The sequence below is a fragment of the Corvus hawaiiensis genome, chromosome 8, assembly GCF_020740725.1.
Source record: "Corvus hawaiiensis isolate bCorHaw1 chromosome 8, bCorHaw1.pri.cur, whole genome shotgun sequence".
Taxonomy (NCBI): domain Eukaryota; kingdom Metazoa; phylum Chordata; class Aves; order Passeriformes; family Corvidae; genus Corvus; species Corvus hawaiiensis.
Window position 1 is genome coordinate 28,162,922 of NC_063220.1, and position 22,412 is coordinate 28,185,333.

A 22,412-nucleotide genomic window follows, 5' to 3' on the forward strand; every position below is an offset into this window, starting at 1 on the left:
GACAGAATCTGCACATTATGTGTAAGAAAAGAAATTACTTTCCTGATGTATATAGACACACTTCGGACTTGCAAAGTAAAAGTTTTGAGCTAAACCAGTAAAATTTAAATGATAAAACTTAATATTTCTAAAGTGTCAAGGACAAGAGATATTTAAGCATAGAAAATTTAAATAATGAACTTTTGAGTTTCAAAGACCATTTTCAAAGTGCCTTGAAAGATCTCCCATTTTTATAAGAGTACCTAGATCAGATCACAGCTTACACTTGAGAAGCCATAAGCACAGCAAAACCAAAATCACTGCTAAAATCAAAGATATAATTACACTTATTTCTCATGTCTTCTGCCTTTATTGTTGAAAAAGTAAAATGATTTTCCTTTGCATTCTTGTAGATGTGCCATTTGGTGGGGCAAAGGCTGGTGTCAAGATCAATCCCAAGAACTACACAGTAAGCCTAATCATAGATAAAAATTCAGTTATCTGCAATACTGAAGCCAGCCAGTTAAAAAAGCTCTTCTAAGGGCATTATTGACCACTTAAAATCTCCTGCCACTTCTGCCTATGTAAAGGCTGAATGTAGCCTGAGCATGCAATAGGTAGGAAAAGAATTTTTGAAAGGTCTGTGTTTCAGAGGTGGAATACTTCAATTACTTAACTTTTTTTTTTCTGAAAATCAGGATACTACAAATAATTTGGAACCTGAATTTTTTTTAAGTTGATACTGTTAATAAAATCTTAAATTAAGTTACTCTTAGAAAAAAAAGGTAATGTTTTTGTTTATTTTGATGAATAGTTTTATGCTCCATTAAACCATTCTGTGCAGTGTTCCAGTGTGAATAATAACTAACTTGGATTATAAAAGGTTTACTGCAGGCTTGCCTTCTTGCCCTAATTAAAACAACTTGTCCAGAGAGGAATACTAGAATACATAACAGATATTCTAAGTTCAAAGCTCCTGTAAGGATTTGTGCGAAGTCGTTTGGCTGTGTTGATTACACACCTGGCAGGGCCAGCTCTTGCTGGCTCACGCAGGATATCAGATTTGTTTGCTGGAAATCTCTGCAAAGGGCACAGGTGGTTCTTCCTGGCATGGATCAGAATGTATGGAAAGAAAGCCCAGTGTTTCTTGTGCTGCCTGAATACCAACAGTCTGCTGGGGAGTGGCATATAAATTACATAAATTATGAATCATCCTTTCTTCTAAAAGAATAGGGCGTTTCCTTATGCTTGGGCTAAGTTTGAGCAAATACTCCTAAACACTAATGATTTCTTCTGATGTTTATTGCGTTTTCTCTATAGGACAATGAATTGGAAAAGATCACGAGAAGGTTTACCATGGAGCTGGCAAAAAAGGGCTTTATTGGTATGTCGGGCAGCTTTACTACTCAAATTTAGAAGCTTGATTTATTGTGCACTGGCAGTTCCTATTAGTTAATATCCTTAAATAACAGTATTTTTGAGAACTGTAAACAATTTAAATAGAGAACTTTCAGCAAAGAGCCACAAAGAATTGAGTCATTGCATCTTCATGCATTTTTTAGGGAAATATCTTAACTTTTTGTGATGGCTGTTCTGCTCTGAGAAGCCACAAAAGCTGAGGTCACAGTATCCAAAATGAATCACATTTATCTCAGAGTTAGATCATAAAATTGTGACCATATTTGTTGCAGTTTTAATCTCTAATAGCAAACTCCTCACTGTTACTGTTTCCTGTAGTCTCAGTTGAGGCTTTTGGCAGATATCTGAGGAAAGAGAGGAAGGAAATAGAAGATCCACCCCAGCAAAAGTTGATGGCTTCACCCATGGCAACCAGAGGCTGCAAGGGAAGCGTAGGCAAGAAGCACAGCAGCCTGTTGTAACAGAACCTCAGCTCAGTAATGTTAGCAGGGGCTTCATTCAGACTCAGCCCTGAGTTGTTCTGGTAGCTATGCTGTCTGGACATCTCCTCTGCAGAAAGCTGGATATTACCAGCTCAATTTTTAATTAAAGGGAACAGCTTTACCCAGAGAAGGTTCTTATGCGAATAAATAACGAGGTGTGTAACTGGTTAAAGGTCTGTCATGTATTCCTGATATCTAACTGCCTTGGGAATGTCTGTCCTTTTATCTGCATTTTCTTGCTCTTCAGCCAGAGTATTTATCATCTAAATTAAGCTCCTTTACAAACACACTTACTGATGTTACGTGTGACTAGGGTTTTACTATACACAATGCCAGCTATAGTGATAGTTCAGTGACAATTAAAATGGTTTGGTAAACTTGTCTTCCTTTTTGGCTCTCTAGTTGGTGCTACACAACTTTTACAAACCTTTCTAAATTACTTAGAAAAAATTGTTAGGGGCAGAGTTGCATTTAAAATCCTGATTAGCAAGTCTCTATAATCTTAAGTAGTCTGGGGAAATACTATTTTTAGCTATCTACAAAAAACAGATTTTTTTTTTTTATTTCAACAGATGTGTAAAACTTCTTTTAAAGTTTTATTTCATCAATAAAGAGAAATGAAACCTTTCTTGAAGGAAGCAGTAAAATCAAATGCATGTGCTATGGTGCAATGACTAGGAACAACCTGCCTGCAATTTTTGAACTCACCCAGGAACAGAAAGGAAATTCTTATGCAGAAGAATCCAATCAATGTCACAGTGTATAGAAATCATACCTAGATAGCACCCTCCCTGTTACAGCAATGATTGTCAAAAAAAACCCAAACCACTTTTGGTGCACTGTCCTGCTCCGACTTTTTATTGACAAATTGGCCTTCACCTCTTATCAAATGGCTTATGTAAAGGTTGGGGGTTTTGACAATAGTGTAGAAAGGTATGATACAGCATCTAAAACTGCACTGAAGCCAGAAGAATGTGTTGCTTGCATAATAAACTGAGGATTAAATAGGAAAACAGTTCTTCTCTGCCAAGGCCTGCACAGTTCCCAAGGGAATAATGATTGAAAATAACGATTTGTGTTTGATCCTTAAGAGCTGTTTTCACTGTTGCCAACAGGACCTGGTGTGGATGTGCCTGCTCCTGATATGAGCACGGGGGAGAGGGAGATGTCCTGGATTGCTGACACCTATGCCAGTACCATAGGACACTATGTAAGTCTTGAGCAGAGGCTTTCAAGCAGAAAACCTGCCTAATCATATCAATTTGTTTACTTATTGGATCTAAAAATATTCTTGCAAACTGTGACAGCTTCAGTGGTGTGAGGATTTTAGGGTACAGTAAAGGAAAAATAGCTTTAAGGATAATATTCTTACACTAGCCTTAAAAGAATCTTGTCTGATACAATACTGACTGCAGCTGTTCAACAAAAAGAAAATACACTGTTTTTAAAGGTATATAGTCTAAAATTGGTTTCTATGTCTATCAGTTTCCTCTGTTTTTCATTGGTACTATAATTATAATTTAAAGTTGTTAACTGATAACTGAATTTACAAGTTTTATTAAAGAAATGCTCATGTTTTTGTACATTCAAGAGACCATGAAAATTAAGTTCACACTATTGGTATAACTTGTAAAAGTTGTAAGGTTCTCTGCAGTCTCCTAGAAGTAACAGGTATTCATTGTGGACTTCAGCAAATTCTCCAAAATGTAAACCAAAAGAACACTGACATAATTTCTAGCCCAGGAGGCAATTAAAAAAAAAAATTCAAAGTTTTTAAAAATTACTTTTTAATGCTAGCCCTTAGTTTGGCCTTTGTCCTTATGTCAGTGGGGTTATTTGTACCTGACTGTTAACCAAACACTTTTGCTGTATACTTTTGACAGGTCAGTTAAAAGAAAAATGTATTGTAGATAACTTATTTGTTAGTAGCTGTGTATTAGTGTGTTAACGTGCTAATCTATTGCATGTTAGCCTATCCCAGCTCCTTTGGAAACAAAAAGACTCTTTCCTTGTACTTTGTGCAGTCCCTTCCAGCAGCTCTCCTGAAATACAGCAGGGTGTATGCCTCCAGTAGAAGGGCATTAGTGCCCCCCACCAGGTGCCTCTCTCTGGCACATCTGCTCAAGACCTGCCTGGCTGTCCTCCCACAGTCTCTTGGCACAAGACTTGTCTGAGGCTTTGAACAATAGGAGGTGGAATGGCACAGGTTATTCTAAGTCTGAAATATAGTCTAAGGTATTTTATGGAAGGAAAAAAGGAATGCTTGAGGAATCAGCTGTGGCATGCTGATTAGTTGAGGTAAATCACATTTACACAGAGCTCTCCCTCAGGGGTGCCACTGTAAAACATTACTTGGTTTTTGCTATTCACATAGGTAAATATTTTAATAACAACTTGAAATCTGATAAAAAGCCAAAATTATGACTTCAGAAGGACTTCAACATGCAGAGTGGCAACTAGTTCCCTCAGTCAGAACTTGAAATTTTAGCTTATAACAAAACTACTGCCTCAAAGCATTGTAAGTTTTAACTCATTGCACTAAAATGTGTATTTCACTGTGATACAACAGCACTGTATTATTAAGACTGACAATAAGGATCACAGCAAGTGACCTGCTTTAAGATTTGTTGTACTGAGGAGCTCTCATACAGTCTTATACAAAAGCTCCAGTTTTTTAAAAATTAAACTAAGCACTGATAAGAAGTTTTCAAATGGCTAAATTTCTTATTCTTTCCACTTTGTCATCTCACCTTATTGTATAGTCCTACACATTCTCATGATTCCATGACAAAAGAAAACAAAATAACTACTGAGGATTAAAATTTGAATTATGCTACAACAACTTCTTTTAGACTCTCTCTGTATGGCAGTATCTTATTGAAAAAGAAAAAAACCTGAGAGGATTCAGGAACATTTTTCTGAAAAGTTAATTAAAAAACGGAAATTGAGGGGGGCGGGGAAGGGAAGTTAGTTTACTTAATTTTGTTGGGTTGCTTGTTTGTATGCCCAAGAGAGAGTGGTAGCCACAGTGGAACTCCAGAGCTATTGTAGAGAATGACCAGGTATGGAGAAGGAAAGTGAGAATTCTGGCAAGGCTATAAAAAGGGCAATAATCCATCAAAACCAGTTTTTAGAGGAAGATGTTTCAGATAGCTATCTGATTGGGGCACCAAGAGCAAAAATAAAGGTGGTTAAGGAATACTGAAAAGATTAAAGTGACCATGGGGGAAGAAGGGAACTAAGAGCAGAAAATGAACAAGGAACAAAAGTGAAACAAGCTGTGATTGCAAACATGGAGGGGACTACATTCAGTGGAGTGGAAAGATGACTCTGGTGAGAGGGATCTGTCTGAGAAATCTGCAGACCTGATGGGTCTGTGCTTGCACACTGCACACAGCTGTGTTCAGGGAGTTTCAAGTGGAAAGGATAAATCAAATAACAGATATAAACAGATAAGGGAAGTTTGCTCAAAATCTAACATACAGAGCCAGGAAGCTGGAGAGACAGGGAGAATGTTATTGCAGAGGAAAAGGGGTTAAGAAAGGAGCAAAATTTAGTCATGTTCAGACGCTAAGTTCATAAGCTACCAATGCTGGTATAGGAATCTTTCATGCTAGCTCTAAGCTATTTTCCAAGGTTCTCATTAAAAGCCATGCTCTTTGGCTCATGATGTGTTAAAAATTTTTGTTTATTGACTTGAAACCAAATATTTTAGGACTTTGACATCAGCTGTGGTTTTTATATGTGACTTTAAGAAGACCTGGATCTGTCCTCACCTCATGTCCTGTTTTCCTGACAAACCATGCAAGTTGTTAATAACTACCATGTTAACTGTTCCAGAAAATCCATCTGAAGTTTCTGGATCACTGAATTATATATGGCTAAAGTTTTTTATTAAATTAATCCTTTCCGCTCTACTGTACTTCCTGACACAATCAACTGACTTCAGGTACACAGGAAGGGACTTTGATAAATACATTCTTAGGTACAGTGGGAGGCTGTATTTCTTCAAGTATTTATAAAACACGTTTCCTCTTTTGTGAATGCACGAAGCACAAAGCATAGTTTAACACTATATAACAGAGTAAAAACCTGAAAGTCCATCGAAATACCAGGCCAAGTCATTCCAAGAAAACACCCCTGCCAGTCTTGGTTACAGTTGATACGCCACCAGGGGGAGCATACAGCTTATGGAGAGCAGCGAGCTGTATTTTGGGACGCTGAATTAGGAATTCTGTGGCAAGCCCAGCATCTCTTCTACCGTTCTTTAAGAAGGTTGTATGTTAACTCACTATGGTTTTCAAACAGTAAATAGTTTTAGTCTTCATTATGGCTCTAGTCTCCTCCACAGCCATTCTGCCTCCAATTACTTTTGTCTGCTCCTTTCCTTCCTCTCACCAAGCATCCTGCACTCACACCACAGGCATGCAAATGCCTTTGGCACAAGGGATGGAGCAGAGGGAGCCTCCCAGTGAATGTGTGGCTGGTGGAATGGAAACCCATCCGGCTGCTGGCAGACTCATTTCAGTGGATTCTCTTTCATCCCTACTCTCTCAATTTGTGTTGGAAGCCAAGCCACCATGTGACTGTGCTCCCAGGGTGTGGGAGCATGGGAACCACTGGTGACAGAAGAGGGAGGTCCAGTGGAAGAATTTCTTTCAAGTTATAAAATTCCATTTGGAAAAATCAGCTATGGTTTTAAATAGCTATTTTATCTTGGCTAACTGTCTGGGAAACTTAATTTTATTGCCACCAAGTTAAGAATAGAGGCTTGATTGTAAGTGCTGCTTTTCTGCATAAAAGTAGTAAATACCCAACTTTTCCTATACGGCCTTCAAAGTGCAGGTTTTCTGCTGAGATAGAGCATCCCCATATTCTGACTACAGACCTAATACATTGTTTTGTAATTGCAAAATAACTGAATTTGTTATGAGGGAACACTTAACACTGTTTAAAGATTATTAAAAGCCAGTTCAAGGATATGTCTGAGCCCTTAAAAAAATTAAGACGTCAGAAGGAATGATGTAAAGAAATTGTGGGTGTAAATAGGAGCTGGCTCTGAGAAATATTCCTCAAAGCTTGATTTGTCTGTTTGTGGATGTCACCATGATACACAAAGTGAAGTTAACATACACACTTAGGAGACAACAAAAAATCACAGACTATATCCACTATGGCATTACACACCTTTCCTGACAGAGTATTCCAAGGTGTTCACACAAAGTGAGGAAGGAAATCATCTTTACAAACTAAATGCATTTAAGTTATATCTTGTTCTGACTCTTACAATTTCTGTTTTCCCTTATGTCTAAAGTGTATAAAACTTCTGTTCCAGCTGTTTTTTGATTAATTCCATGTCTCATGAGTCCTTTGTTTTTTTACAGGACATTAATGCACATGCATGTGTAACTGGTAAACCCATCAGCCAGGGTGGGATCCATGGACGTATATCTGCAACTGGTCGTGGTGTCTTCCATGGAATTGAAAATTTTGTTAATGAAGCATCATATATGAGCTTATTAGGAATGACTCCAGGATTTGGAGATAAAACATTTGCTGTTCAGGTAACTTTTTTTCCTTGGACTGTAGGAAAAGAAATAGTGCACAGATTTTCAGTTGAGCTGTTTTTAAAATAGGCTGTAGCCCTTATAACCTGAGAGGGCTTTAAAAGTTCCAAGTTAACCTTTACTCTCAAACTTAAGAAATGTTTTTCAGGCAACACAGGTGTCCTTTATTCTGGACTGGTTTTTATAAACCGAACTTTCAACTGCACTCTACAGGCACAAAGCCAAATCTCTAGTCTTTATGATCTTGTAAGCTGCAAACACCAAAATGAAACACTGTTACAGGAGTTCTTTAAACTACGGCCCGGCACACTTCTCAGTGAGCTGTGACACTGGTTTTCCCTACACAAAATTTGTTGCAATGTTTTATAATAAAAAATGCAAGGAGAGAAGGAATTGAGCATTATGATCTTGTTCCATTATAAAATGAGCAGTTGGAAAAATAGAAACCAAGACCTTATCCTAAATTTGTAAGGTTGAATGTACATTTTTGGTGTTCCTAAGACTTAAGGATTTATATAGTTGAATTTTGAAAGGGTTTGATAGTCAGTAGTATGCATTATTGTTCCTGAAATTTCAAAGAAATGAAACTTGTTCAACTTTAAACAGTGTGTTAAATGGAGGATTTGAGGAACTGATTTGTTTTGTTGTTTTCAAAACGTGCTTGTTAGAAATAGCAGAGTAACTGTAACCTCCAAATTGTCCTCTAGTTAACCTGTGGCCTGGAACAAATATCTCTGCCTTACACAGACCCAGCAGCACACTCATCTCCCTGCACTTTGGCATTTTCATGCCTGGCAGAGGACTCACCAACAGGCACTTAAGCAAAACTTAGACTGAAAACACGGCCATAAGAAAAGCAAAAAATTCATGTAGGAAAATGAGCATAGAGCGTTTCAAAGAGACCTGAGGCATGACAGACTCTTCTGTCAAAGTTTGCTTCTAATGCATAAGCAAAAATCCTAAGTATAATTGAAGCTAGGTTATACAGGAATTTATTATTCAGCCTTTTTTTCAGCACAGAATCGTACTACAAACTTTCAACATCAGTCACGTGACTTTTTGGTTTGCTATGTGTGTTCTTTCACTTCCAGAATGTCAGCATTCTGGAAGTAAAGGAACTTAATGGCCTTGTCACACAAAAATTCACTGATCTCTAAGACGGTGCCAGTCATGAAGTAGATACACAGAATGTTCCTATGTTGATAAACATCATAATTTTGACACTTTTGTAGTAGCATTAACTCTTCCTTTCTATATTTCCAGTATAAAGTCTTCCCACAACTGTACATAATTTCAGCAATGGTATTCAGATAAGAATACAATGCATATAGATTTCTTCCATCTTGCCTATACACATCATCTAATGCCAAGATGTGCCAATAGATGAAGGACTATTTAAAACTGTGTAAGCCTTAGCAGTAATCATCATTTTAGCTGGAGGGTTAACTGCTTTTTCCTTTCTCTTTCCACTTTCAGGGATTTGGTAACGTGGGCTTGCATTCTATGAGATACTTGCATCGGTTTGGTGCAAAATGCGTTGCTGTCGGAGAGTTTAATGGTTCTATCTGGAATCCTGATGGGATTGACCCAAAGGAACTAGAAGATTTCAAATTGGTATGAAGCTCAGCTAAGCAGAAAGAGTTTCGTTTTTGTCAGCTTTGCAAATACATAGAAAGACTGATGACTGTAAACTGGTGTTGTGATATTTAAATGATGCTGCAAATAGTCCTTACAGAGTGGCTTAGAAATGTTGATTATTCTGATTCTCCTTATCCCCAACAAGAACGCAAATGCAGGTGGTACCATTTTTACCCTTTGACCTGACTCTCAAAAAAATGTCTGTATGTGTGCAGGCTAATTACTTTGTTTTCAGAATTGGAATTCTTCTTATTTTGGCTTTCTTATGCCTAAACTAGGAAGGATGTCTTAAGGAACCAGGGCAAGGAGGTTCCTTAAGGATTCCTGACTGAGAATCACAAGCACATGGTCATTGAAGATGTACAAAGTGTACTTTTGTTGTTACTTACCTATTGAATGTTTTTGAAAGAATGAAAGCCTGCCTGGCAGTGTGACTTGAATGTGTAGTTCATAATAAAAACTGGATGTGGTCTTTTTATTTCAATTTCCAAGTGAAGCAGACTTGAGGGGACAGTTCACAGGCACTAAAATACAATCTTCTACTTAAGTTTCTTAGGGGCTTATTTGATGTGTCTTTTTTTATATAGGGAGTACTTGAATTTCTTTATCACCCTCTTTCTCAAAGGAATGAAGATTCTATCACTAAACAAAGTCCATCATTGTAGTACTGAATCTTAAAAACCTTTTGAATCTTAGGTGATGCAATTTATCCTGGGTGTAGCAGACTAGTGAGTCATTTCAGTTGTTTAAAAACTATTTTAAGAACTGAGAGGGAGGGGGTTTTTTACATATTCCAGAGCCCAAATGGTTATCAGTGTCTATGCAGAGAGCAGTTATGCTTCAGTCTTGGGAACTTTGACTGTTATTGAAGCTTTGTAGCTTGCTTTTTACATGTAAGTAAGGATAGGAATTATGTTATGTGCTGTCTCTCTAGTACCGTTGCTGCTCCCTTTTTTCTCTTTGAAAGTCAGAAAAAGGGAAGAAATTCAAATGAGTGCACAACACACTAAAACCACAGTGGTTTGTTTTCTTCACACAGCAACACGGGACAATCATGGGCTTCCCGAAAGCAAAGCCACTTGAGGGCAGTATTCTGGAAACAGACTGTGACATTCTCATCCCTGCTGCCAGCGAGAAGCAGTTGACCAAGTCCAATGCACACAAGGTTAAAGCAAAAGTAAGTCAAAGAATTCAAATGTAAATGAAAAGTAGAGAAGGTCTGTTTAAGTACTAACATTCTATAATCAGCATGGAGAAACCCAAATCTATACCTCTGAGTTACTCTGCTGTGATTTCTTTCAGATTATTGCTGAAGGTGCCAATGGGCCTACAACTCCTGAAGCTGACAAAATCTTCTTGGAGCGGAATATCATGGTTATCCCTGTAAGGTTCTATCATGACCTTTGATTTTCATTACGAAAGGAACATTTTTGTGAAGAGAACCAAGACTCTAGTTATTGAAGGCTTTTATTACTAGCCATTCATTCTCTTAAGAGTGCCTTTTAGTAACTGATGTCTAGGAAATGGGTGCCAATGTAGCTGAAGATTGATAATATTTGTTAAAAACCTCACTACAACTGTAAGTGACCAAAGATAACAATTATTAGCTGACATTTGCTCAATTAAAAAGTGCATTAAACAAAGGAAGAAGGAAGAATAAATATTCTGGCCAGTTTGTAGATACAGCGTTTTTGGGTGATGCTCTGACTGAACTGCGTGCTTTAGATTATATAGAGTATGTGTAATGATAATTTGAAAGAATAAGACCTATCCAGCTATAATGACAATTTTTTCACAGAGAAAGGGTGTCCTGATCAAGTGATCTTGCCAGATAGAGTGGCTTATCTTCAGCCTTTACTCACTGAGATGGCCTAAGAATGCCCTACTTTCCTTAAACACTTGTGCTAAAATAGAAATAGTCAGTCAAGCGCACCTAAGCTTCATGTGTTCTAAAGTCAAGTCCTATTTTAAATCAGTAGAAGTAATCGCTGAACTGAAGAGGGTGTTGTCCTGTAACAATAAGAACTGGATTGTCTTGCATACTGCAGTTTAAAGTAGTGCCTTGCACATAATATTTCTGCTTGCTTTTGCAGAATATGATAGAGCTGCCTTTGTCACATGGTCACAATTCAAAATATTTACTGTTTCTGTGCAGGATCTTTACCTGAATGCTGGTGGTGTAACAGTATCCTACTTTGAATGGCTGAAAAACTTGAACCACGTCAGTTATGGCCGTTTGACTTTCAAATATGAGAGAGATTCAAACTACCACTTGCTCAGTAAGTGCTCAGTTCTGCTTCTGCACACTGTTTAATTGATAGATTGGACTAGCAAGCACCAAGTGTGGGTGGGAGAAATTAATACAGAACTCTTCTAAATTCACCACAATTTCCTCAGAAGTCTGTAATTGCTGCATACTAAAGCAAAGGTTTTGTAGGTTAACTGACCTGCAACTCTAATGACTTAAGTTAAATGCATACTTTTTCAGTTATCTTTTAATTCTTTCCTCAGTTTTATAAAACCCTGAAGTCAAGCCACTTAAGTGAAATATTTATTGCTTCTTAATAAACATCTTTCAGCTGTACACTTGATATTTAAGAAACATTCAAAGTTCAAGTGGGTACCATTGTTCTGCCCATACAACAATAGAGGATTTCTATAAAGGCCAATAATATAATAGAGACAGGCACTGGAAAAACCTGCTTATGGCTCACAGCTCCACTTACAGTCATTCTGTGCTGCCTACTTTCTGGGAAACAATAACAATTACATGAAGAGAAGAAGCTCAGTGGAGAAGAACTGGAGGATGTTTCATTTTAAACAATATTCTGTAGAAAACATGAGAATCCTGAGACACTGGACTTCACAAAACATACACCTGCATAGTTTTTAATATAACATTTTCTCATAAATCATGCATTGCAAGGTGTTTCTAAAGTAGTTGAGAGTTATGGCAATTATCAGTGAAAATACCAAAGCACTGCTCATGTCCTAAGGAAAAAAAATCCTAAAATTTCCCATTTTTTCTTAGCAATTACTGTGTATTACAAGTATAATAAGAGATAATTGATGGCTTTAACTTGCAGAAATATTTTGTCTAATACTATCTATCAAGTTAGGAAAATTAATCCAGATTACTCTTACCAGTTTTATAAGGATAGTCACACTTGTCCTGTGACTGTACTATAGCAGTATTACTACCGATACTAGAATCATTCACCTATAAATAAAGAAACATCAGTATCTTCCCCTTTTCTTAGAAAACAAAAATAAGATGACTCCCTTTACCCACAGCCCCATTTCATGCCATTGAATGCTGAAAGTCCTGAGGTCCCCTCCTTTGTTCGGGAAGCATTCCTTTCTTTGTCAGTTACCTTGCATCTACTTTCTTTCTAGTGTCTGTCCAGGAAAGCTTGGAAAGAAAATTTGGGAAACATGGGGGAACTATTCCAGTTGTGCCTACAGCAGAATTTCAAGATAGGATATCGGTAAGTGCTTGCTGCTGGTTTTTTTTACTGTCGGGGAGCTGTACTCTGATATTATAACTGCAATCTCAATTTTACCATTGTAGCTGTCACAGAGCACTTTTCCCCAAGCAAAGCATTAGTACATAATTAGCCTGATGGCCAAACAAATAAAGCAAGCAAATGATCTGAACTGCTTCGGAATATTGGAAATAAGCTATTTTTTCTTTCTTTTACTTCAGCCCATGCAAAATACCTCCAATATTGTAAAAAAGCTATGGTTTTAATGGAGTTGCTTTTTGTATTTTGGAGCTCTTGTTGATATAGTTTGCCTGGTTTTCCAAAAAACTTTAAGCAAGATCCCACACCACAGACAGTTTGATGTTTCTGTAACTCCAGAATAAGAGCTGGATGAAAAATTTTAGCTTGTTCCTCAAAGAGTGAATCAATGGGCAAAGAAATGCCAGGTAAAATTCATTGCTATCTAATATGCAGCAATACATGGTAGGGAAGTTCCCACACGAAGTGATGGGTTGCAAGCTGATCCATTTGCATTTAAAAGGAAGTTTTGGAAGCCTAGAAATCTATAAGAGTCAATAAGCAAATCCAGCATAAGAAATTGTTCTGAAGGGATAAGACTTACTAATGATGGCACCATATGAATTCAGAGTATGCTGCCTTCTGAATACTGTGTGCAGGTTAGGTCTCTGCATCTTCAAACACTGGAGGTGTGGAAAAAGTTCAGAGCAAGATCATAAGGATAGATAAAAGTACAGGAGCTTCTCTGACATGGAACAATGAACTAACCTAGGTCCCACTAGCCTGAACAAGGCCTGGGGTGGAGACAGTGATCTGTAGAATGAGGCATATAAAAAGGGGTGGGTAAGGATAGATTGTTTACTGCAGGGAATGATAGAAGAGAGTGAGATAGGTTCAAACAAAACCAGCACAGTGAGGTGCAGAAAGAAGAATAAGGGTATGGTTCCTAGCACAGCAGATAGTTCAGGTGTGCAATACTCTGCCAAGGGATACATGGAAACTAAAAGCATCAATTGTTCTTAAACACAAATTCAGGAGGAGATGGGACAAATGAGGAGGGGAAAAATGTCCAGCAAGTTGTGAAAAATATTATACTATGCTTCCTCAAGAAGAAATCAGGGGAAATGCATATAAACTTGGACTAAGTTGGATGATATCAATAGACTTTAGCCTGATCCAGAGGGGTGCATGTTCATGCATGTTAGGCTATATGAGTAGCATGTGTGATGGATTCTGTGGCTTAAAGCAAATGCTGGATCACTTAAACACAAGCCATAGAATCTGGCCTAGTACTTTCTACTTCCAGCCCAAATTGGTATTTTCAGGGAAGGCAAGTATTTTGTGGAGCCCAATGTCCAATTATTAGTAAATTACAGCAATCAGGATGATGGAACATTGAACCTGTAATTTCTTCAACTGCTTATTGTTCTGTGTATTTAAATTTTAATGGGAATAAAGTTATGGAGTTGCTAAGGGCTAATACAATGTGGAATATATGAATTTGGGATCTATGACCTTCCTAAAACCTGTCTGTCTTCAAAACAATTGCAAGAGGCCTCTATAGGTTGTTGACTCTTGGGAGCTTTTTTGTTTAATATTTACTGTGTGGTCTGAAGGCTGAAAACAGTCATTACTATAGCAGTAGATAATAGTAGCATCCTGCATCTGGAAGCTAGGCCTATAAAAGACTTCAGTGCTTGTATCTGAGGTTTTAGAATTGAATTGACCATAACTAGCTCTTCAAGTAACACAGTAAAGGCTATTTAGATTCTTCACGAATCATTAGAAGAGAATGAGTGAACAAGCTTCAGTAATTATGGGAATCGAACACGTCATTGTCCTCAGCACACAATGAGAACCTGTTTGTTTCTTGGATTAAACTCTGATTTTATTCCCTGTTACAGGGTGCATCTGAGAAAGACATTGTACACTCTGGATTGGCTTATACAATGGAACGTTCTGCCCGGGTAAATATTGCACTGCTGTATATACTTACATGAAAGGAAACTCACGTGACTTTGGGACAGTTTTTGAATATGTTGTACAGAATTTCTTTGCAATTAAAGGAGTAGATAAACAGTACATGATTAATGGAAGTCACTTAGAGTATGAAGAATCTCTGCTCCCTGCCATCATGGCCAACTTTTAACTGGGTATAATAAACATTAGAGATTATTCTAGTAGAAGCTGTAGTAAGTAGAAACTTTTTAATTGTCTTCTTGTACCTGGCTAATCTGGGACATGTAAAGTGCTTTAAAGCATGAGAGTGCTTTACTTGACCATTAACAGTTTTAGATGAATTCCTCTCTGCTGTATGTTTAATTAGCAGGCCAAAGGCTACTTTAAACATCTGGTCTCTCCCTATCACTGTAAGACTTGAAAAGGGATAATATAGTGACCTGGGAAAGATGTTCTTCCCTTTCAGTTCTCAGTTGTAAGGGGAATCAAGAAATGTCAGAATTGATCCACAAAGGATCCGCTCTGATACCAATCTAGCAGCTCCTTTTACTCCTAACTTGGATCCTCCAAGCAGAATTGTTGAGGTCCTGTGGAGAAACTTGCAGAAATCACATGTAACCTTTTCTGTTTCAGCAAATCATGCGTACTGCCATGACATACAACTTGGGTCTGGACCTGAGAACAGCTGCCTATGTCAATGCAATTGAGAAAGTCTTCAAAGTGTACAATGAGGCTGGTTTGACCTTTACATAAACAGGCCATTACGGTTCCTTATTGTATCCCACCCCTTGCTGTTAATGTACCCTCTTCTTGAGAAAGCTTATCACAAGTTTACATGTAACCACAAACTTTTCTTTTCTTCTGACATAATAGTGGATTCTATTCTCAATTAGTTTCAGTTCCAAACTAGTCTTTTTTACAATAAAAATCCGTGGATTAGGAAATTGTATACAAGTATGTATCTGAAGATAACAGTTCATCTGCACTTGTGGGGGCCATTCTGGGTGTTTCGCCTACAAAACAAAATGGTACATTTTATGTATGAAAGAGTGGTCTTGCCACCTGAGCCACTTCTCAGACTTCAGATCAGATACTGTACTATATGAGCACCTAGCTCATTATTACTTCATGCACTTTTGTTTAATGACATAATTTTGGCTTCAGCACTTTCAGTAGGGCCTTGTATGATCAATGCTGTGGCATTGTCAAAGGAAGAATGGGCCTCCAGCAGGGATTAATTTTGATAGGAGTCTAGTTTTTATTTGTAGTAAAGCTTCAGGCCTGATTCTCTTAAGGCAATATTTTTTCTTTAACTGTGCTACTGTTACAGTACTGCCTTTTCTTGCTTGTTCAAGCTAGTTTGACTATCATCATGATGTTTGTAGCGCTGACAGACTAATATTTTTATAAGCTGAAACTATTGAGCAACTTTAGTTATGTTTTTAATCAAGTATCTACATAACTATTCTGACTATAGGTTGTTTCCTTTTTTTTTAAGAAAGGGATATTCTGAATTTGGTAAGCAATCATACTTAGATTTTTTGGAATTCTTTTTCAGTCTTTTCCTTTCAGAGGCTTTCTGAGAATTAGATACTGCCTCAGTGAACAACTAAAGTGAAACTGAACCCAGAAATCATTGGCCAGACCACAGAGGAGCTAGAATGCTGCTATAAACTTAATCCACTGTCTTAATACACACAGCCTTTTTTTTTTTTTTGTCATCAGGAGGTCTTGAAAGTTTTGAACATAAAGTACAACAAATTGGACCTCAACAAAATATTGGATCAAGCACAGTTTTTGAAGTGTAAGGCTTTTGTCCCTTGGAGTCCCCTTGAAGTGCCAGATGTTATTTATGTAATGAATATGAATGTTTTTTTTAAAAAGACAATTAGTCCCTCCCAGAAGCTCATGCATTTTCCTAACTACTTTGTAACTGCATGACATAACCTGGAGAGAGAGAGCAGTTATTAAAAAAAAGTTGACCTTTCCAAACCTACTATGTTGGTGTATTACTGTTTTCTATTTCATGCGATAGCTTTCTGTAGCTAGAGTCAATCTGCAAATCTTCACAGCACCCTTGTCTATTCATTACGTGACCACTACTAAGATACTGCCCCTGAATTATCTTCAGGGGCTCACTCATACAGATCTTCATCTCTTGAAAAATCTTGCCTATCAGCAAGATTTTGAAGATGCATATATTTAGTAAATAATTTCAGGTCTTTTTAGCTTGTCCTCTAAAATTTTCGTGAAGAACTATTTAGTAGTTAGTATGGAGCAATAAACCTGTGTGATACATTTAATTAGTGGCTTACTCTATCATATATGCTGGCATCTAGGGTTGTAAAAGTACTACAGATCACCTAAGTGCAACATATATATATATATACACATACACACATATTTTTTAAGATGTGAACCCTTTGAGCTTGAGAGAACTGTTGTGATCAAGGTGTGGATCTCTAAACACAAGTTCTGTATCCTGGATCATATTTTTCAGTGCAGTTTTTACATAAACCATTATATAGTAAAACAAAATTATGATTTTAACAATTCAGCTCTAACAAATTGTAACCAAAACTTGTAGGCTAAAAGCTCACAAATAAACAGTTGGATTATAAAAAAATAGAAATAATCTTAAAAGCAGTATTGCATTATCTGGAAGCAAATTCATTTAAAGCAAAATTCTTATTATTGTTCTCCCTCCCCTGCTTAATTTCCTCTATAGCTAGTTTGGTTTTGCAGACTCAAAAAACAGGACTCTTTCAGTGCTGGAGCATACAGAAAGCTGGCATAGTTAGCTAGCTGGGATATCTTCTACCTCCTCCCAGCTTGGAAGGGAAAAAAAGCCAAAGCCTGCACCATGCCTGTCTGTATTCCCCGATTCATTAGCATCCTCTGTTCTTGTGTACACACACATTAACACTTCTTTTCCAGGGACATCTTGGAAAAAAAGCAGATCTATCACCTGGCATGATTTTACTGAACCTAGAGATGAGCCCTTAAGGTTCACTGGATCTCTGCTCAGCGGCTTGACTGTAAGGTTACTGACCTCTTGTTAACAGAGTCAGTGTTGGAGACATGAATCCAAGCATATCCAAGGGTGGATGTAACAACAACTTAAGGGGGTTTCAATCAAAGGGTTGAAATCCTTGAGGAGACAAATGCTTGGAGGCTGACTTAAGAGCATGTCGGCTGATTTGCCCTTTGTAGCTAAACACAAGAACCAAACCCTTATCAGTGATCCCCGACTGCTTGTGATAGCCTGCTCTGAAATAATCTCACACCGGTTCTGAGCATTGTTAACCTCGCTCCTAATGTGATCAGACAGTTAAGAAAAAAAAAATGGAGTCGCGCGTTCCTTATCACATTTTGTGCACATACCTCTCAAGACCCAGCAACAACAACAGAGAGAAGAAAGTAGCAAAATTTTGTACAGTTTCTATGAGTTAATGTGATTTTAGAGGTTTGGCTGCAAAGCAGCTCTAGCCTTTTCCCAGCCCAAGCCACAGCTGAAGACAGACGTCACTCTCTGAGGTGCATGTTATAAATCCTGGGGGTTTTTTACTAAAATTGTGACTTCACTTAGGTGTTAGACCCTCTTTATATATAATGTACCCACACACACAAGTCTTATCTGCCAGCTAATAACCTTATCACTGCATGTATTCACTTACATGCCACCAGACATTTACCACAAAACTTGCTGTGGTGTTTGGCAGGGAGCCAGGCAGGACCTGAAGTTAGATCTGAACACAGATTAGTAACTTTTCTAACCACGCCTACTTCATAGAGCAAAGCACATCCTTACCAAGTGTTCTTAAGCTCTCATTCAGCACTAAGTACTGCATAGGTATGCAGTTTGTGTTGAATAGCAGCTCAGCAAGTCCTCTAAAGCTGCAAGTGAATCACATAAGGATGACAACTACACTGTTCAGAGTTGCATGGTGCTTGCAAACTACTAAATGCAAAATATTTCTATTATACAGAAGAGCAAGCAGAACAATCCTTTTTTTTGTCCCAGCAAAGAACTCAGTACTACACTTCTTTTCATTGATGCCAACTATCACCATCAGGAAGAAGTGTCAAAGGAATGGAAATTCTTGCTGTGATTTCAAGATGCCAGGTAAGAAACCTCTAAATTATTCTGTTACTAATTGAGAAGTCTGTCGTATCAGATTCTAAGATCTCATTCTAAGTTCATATGCACACAGGGTGTTCCTGGTATTTGGGGATCTTTTTCTGGTTGTTGATGAGTTACTCAAAATTACCTAGTTCTGATTCTTCCAGCAGCTGTCCCCCTGTGTGGGTTTAACAGGAGCCCTGCAGACATGGTCAGTACCTACAGTGTGGGTGCATTACCCATCCTGCCTGTGCTGTGCAGAGCTGCTGGAGTGGCACCAGTGACCCAGCTCAGCACCAAGCGGCTCGTGCAGCCAAGTGCTCTGCTGGCAGCAGTGCAACCTTCTGCTGCTGCCATTGGCTCTGAGCGTCACTGTGCTGCTGAACAGCGGTCACATACACCTTAAACACACTTGAGCCTTCCTCTACACACAGCTAGCTGTGATTTTACCAATAAGATCAGAAGCACAAACACAGAGAGGCACAGAGGTTCTTACCTTGTCTGGAGAGGGCTGTTGGGTGCTCAGCTTGTGAGATTTGTGTACACACAATCAGGAGTTAGGCTCAGTGACAAAATGGGAGACCAGCTCTCAAGTGTTTGACTTCACTTGCTGCCGACTTCAAGCTAGCCCTTACCCCTCCCAAAAAAAAAAAAACCCAAACCAAAAAACATCTTTGCATTAGTAGTGGGCCACAGCTCTCTAGCTGCCTGGTCTGTACAGTAATCCAGTCTTTCTAGACCAGTGATTGTAAATTTATTTTTATATATGTAACCAAAGGAATACATGCAAGCCAGGCAGAGTGTAAGTATTGTCTTTATTTAAGCGTATGTGTAGCAGAAAATTGTTTACAAAAATTTCAGTGGTACATTTTTATCTTCATTGTCCAAAGCTTTTGCCCCATGAAGTTGCTTGGTTTGCTACATTTTTTACAGCTTTTTCACCGGTTTCAGCAACTTTGTAGACTTCATCAAGTGCTTTTAAAAGAGAAAAACAAAGGTAACTGTAGCATCACTGCAATAGCTTCCCTTTCCCACCAGGTGTGGGACAAGGAGCAAGGCAGGGCTGGGGGCCCTGTCTGGGATTTCACTGTCGTGACATTTTGAAATAAACACAAACATTACCGTACCTTTCTGCCCAGCATCCTTAGCCTGTTCTGCTGCTTGCTGCACAGTCTGGCTCACCGTGTCAACTGCAATTAGGAGAAAAAAAAAGTCAGTTTAGCAGGCTTTACCCTCCCCCTAATTTCAAAAGTCACGTTTTCAAAGGGTTCCCTAAATGTTTCAGGGCTAGAAAATGAATAATTATTCCATAAGGATGGGCATCCTGATCTAGTGGGAGAGGTGCTATTAGGACTCTGGTTACAGTTCCTCACAGTATCCATGGGTCTTGGTATAGATGAAGATTATGGATTGTAATGTGTGACACCTACAATGTCAAGAAATAAACCCTAGTAGAGAATTGGGTGCAATGAAACCTTCCTTTTACTTAGCCTGGCTAGGATCTGCTGAGAGCAGTTTGGTAAAGATTCTTTCACCAGCTGCATAAACTGGTGTTTACTCTCTGAGCTGGTGTTCTGTACGAGCAGCACATCAAAAATTTAGTGATTAGTCTAATACTGTCTCTTATACCTAAAGAAAATGTATTCTGTAAGAGACCAGAGTAGTTTTAAAGGCGTGGAAAAGTTCAATAGAAGAGAAATGAATACTGAGAAATGAAGAGCAAGAGAAGGTATTGTCTTAAAGGCCTGCAGCCTAGGAAATAATGGTAAATCTTTGGATGATCAGCTTCTAACAGCTACGCTTAGGGAAGCCTTGCTCACAAGAGTCAGAAGTTTGGGGCAAATGGCCTTTCATTGAACCTGTATTTGTTTTATTACCCCTGGCTCCAAGTACTACTTTTCTTAAAAACACCGTAGATGTGTTCTGCACAATAGATACTGAAGGGGTGGCTGACTGATCAAGACATTCCTCATGGAAGTGGCAGGAGGGAGAAATGCTGAGGTGAGGAAAGGCATTTAAGTCTACTGAGAGCGTCTAAAACTTCAAAGGTCTCCAGGCTTGTGTTGAGTGGCTCTTCAACAGTGGTTGTTTTAAGTGTTTTGTAAAAACCAGTGGCCTGTTTCACCCTGAGCTTGTAGGACATTTTCCACCACTTAAAAGACATGCTAATTATCATTACACATCATCTTTTGCTGCAGTTTCCTAATGTGAGTGATGTTCACTGCTCGTAAGGTGCAGCTAAGGAAAATGCTTCCCGTAGCAGTCTTGGGTCACAGCCGAGTTTGTGACTCCTTTCAGGACCCATGGGATAGGTGCTAATTTTAGATACTTGCAAAGCCCAGTTGTGCCACTCTGTATTTGGCAATGGCTCACGGGACTGTGCCTTTGGGGCACGTGCAAGCACAACAGTAATTGAAACAAGGTAATTAATCGTTGCAAAACCACCAGTTAGACAGTTTTTTTTAGTTGAAATCTGGCATTAAATCCCCTTTACTTTCATTTAAATGGGGGTTTAGAGGGTACCTCTAGAATCCTTCTGCAGTCAGTGCAGTACTAACAGTGGTGTGATGAGTTCAGCACCATGTGCTGTGTATTTACTGCCTGTCATCAAGGTATGTGCAGATTGCCCAGAAGTGGCCAAAGTTGGGCCAGTGCCTGGGACACCCCTCTGTTGTTCCAGGATCCAACTCCAGCTGGAAGAGCCATGCTGCAGTGCAGGACTTGCTGGGAAGACACTGGCAGGGTTCAGGCAAAGGGCTTCAGACTGATGATATCCAAAGAGCTGGGACAGAGGGGGAAGAACTGCAGCTACTATTTATGAACGTTGCTCTCAGAGTTTGTTGACTCCTGAACACTTAGTTCCATCAGCTGATTGAGACTAGTACTCAGCTTCTTTGAAGATGACAAATGTGACTTCTGAAAAATCCATACTGTCTTCCAGCATAGGAAACAGTAGATGTGTCCCCAATGTTAAAGGAATTAGGAACATCAAAAACCTGCCACAAAATATGCATTTCTAGGACTACTCTATGGCAAAATCAGAAAGATCTTCATTTTAAAAATTGGTAGTTCCCTTCCAATTGCCCACATCCTGGTGCTTTTCTTCCATGCCTCAGCATAAAAATAGCTGAATTAAGAATAAATCCAAATCCTTTGGAAAAGAGGGTGGCTGTGGGATTATGCATCCTTCATCTTCCTAGCAAAATGAACCAAGTCATAGTAAATAAGTAGCAGACTTCCCACTTGCTTCATTGGGCACATAACCCACAAGTGATATTTCTACAGCATTTGAAATCACAGGCAAAGTAACTGGTTTCAAAAGTTCACTTAGATGTCATGTAAAGAAATATGAAACAGTTTCCAGCACTCACGTACTAAGCACAAACATTTCAGGAATCTCAGCAGTGCAGGTCTCCATGTTAAAGCTCCACTAACAATGGTTATTTAACTTCAGGGCCAGTTCAGCAAAACTCTGCAGGAGTGAATTTGGCTCATGCCCTGAGCCCCTGCAACTGTACTTGTGCTCTCTGTGGGGTGTGTAACTGTGGCGCTGGCAGGGCTGGTGCGCTGACATCAGGGCACTTAACTGCGCCTCTCTGTGCAGCACCGAGAGGGTCAGAGCCCTCAGAGCTGATACACTGTACTGCTACAGAACTCGGATTTGTCATGGCTGGTCATATTAGGAAGCAAAGCCCTAAATAAGCAGCCTCGCCTCTGCTCTCAGCTTTCTGCTGTCCCGTCA

At 38.7% G+C, this 22,412-nt stretch overlaps 1 protein-coding gene across 1 annotated transcript in view; it reads left to right on the top strand.

The window, feature by feature from the left end:
- GLUD1 (glutamate dehydrogenase 1) overlaps positions 1-16,543 on the top strand; it is a 29,377-nt gene extending 12,834 nt beyond the window's left edge. Inside the window, exons 3-13 of the mRNA XM_048311094.1 lie at positions 393-448; positions 1,300-1,363; positions 2,996-3,090; positions 7,265-7,444; positions 8,924-9,061; positions 10,125-10,262; positions 10,388-10,468; positions 11,241-11,364; positions 12,482-12,573; positions 14,493-14,555; positions 15,181-16,543. Coding sequence (XP_048167051.1) covers positions 393-448; positions 1,300-1,363; positions 2,996-3,090; positions 7,265-7,444; positions 8,924-9,061; positions 10,125-10,262; positions 10,388-10,468; positions 11,241-11,364; positions 12,482-12,573; positions 14,493-14,555; positions 15,181-15,300 — 1,151 coding nt within the window. The 3' untranslated portion in view covers positions 15,301-16,543. The remainder of the gene's footprint in view (positions 1-392; positions 449-1,299; positions 1,364-2,995; positions 3,091-7,264; positions 7,445-8,923; positions 9,062-10,124; positions 10,263-10,387; positions 10,469-11,240; positions 11,365-12,481; positions 12,574-14,492; positions 14,556-15,180) is intronic.
- Positions 16,544-22,412: the final 5,869 nt, after the last annotated feature.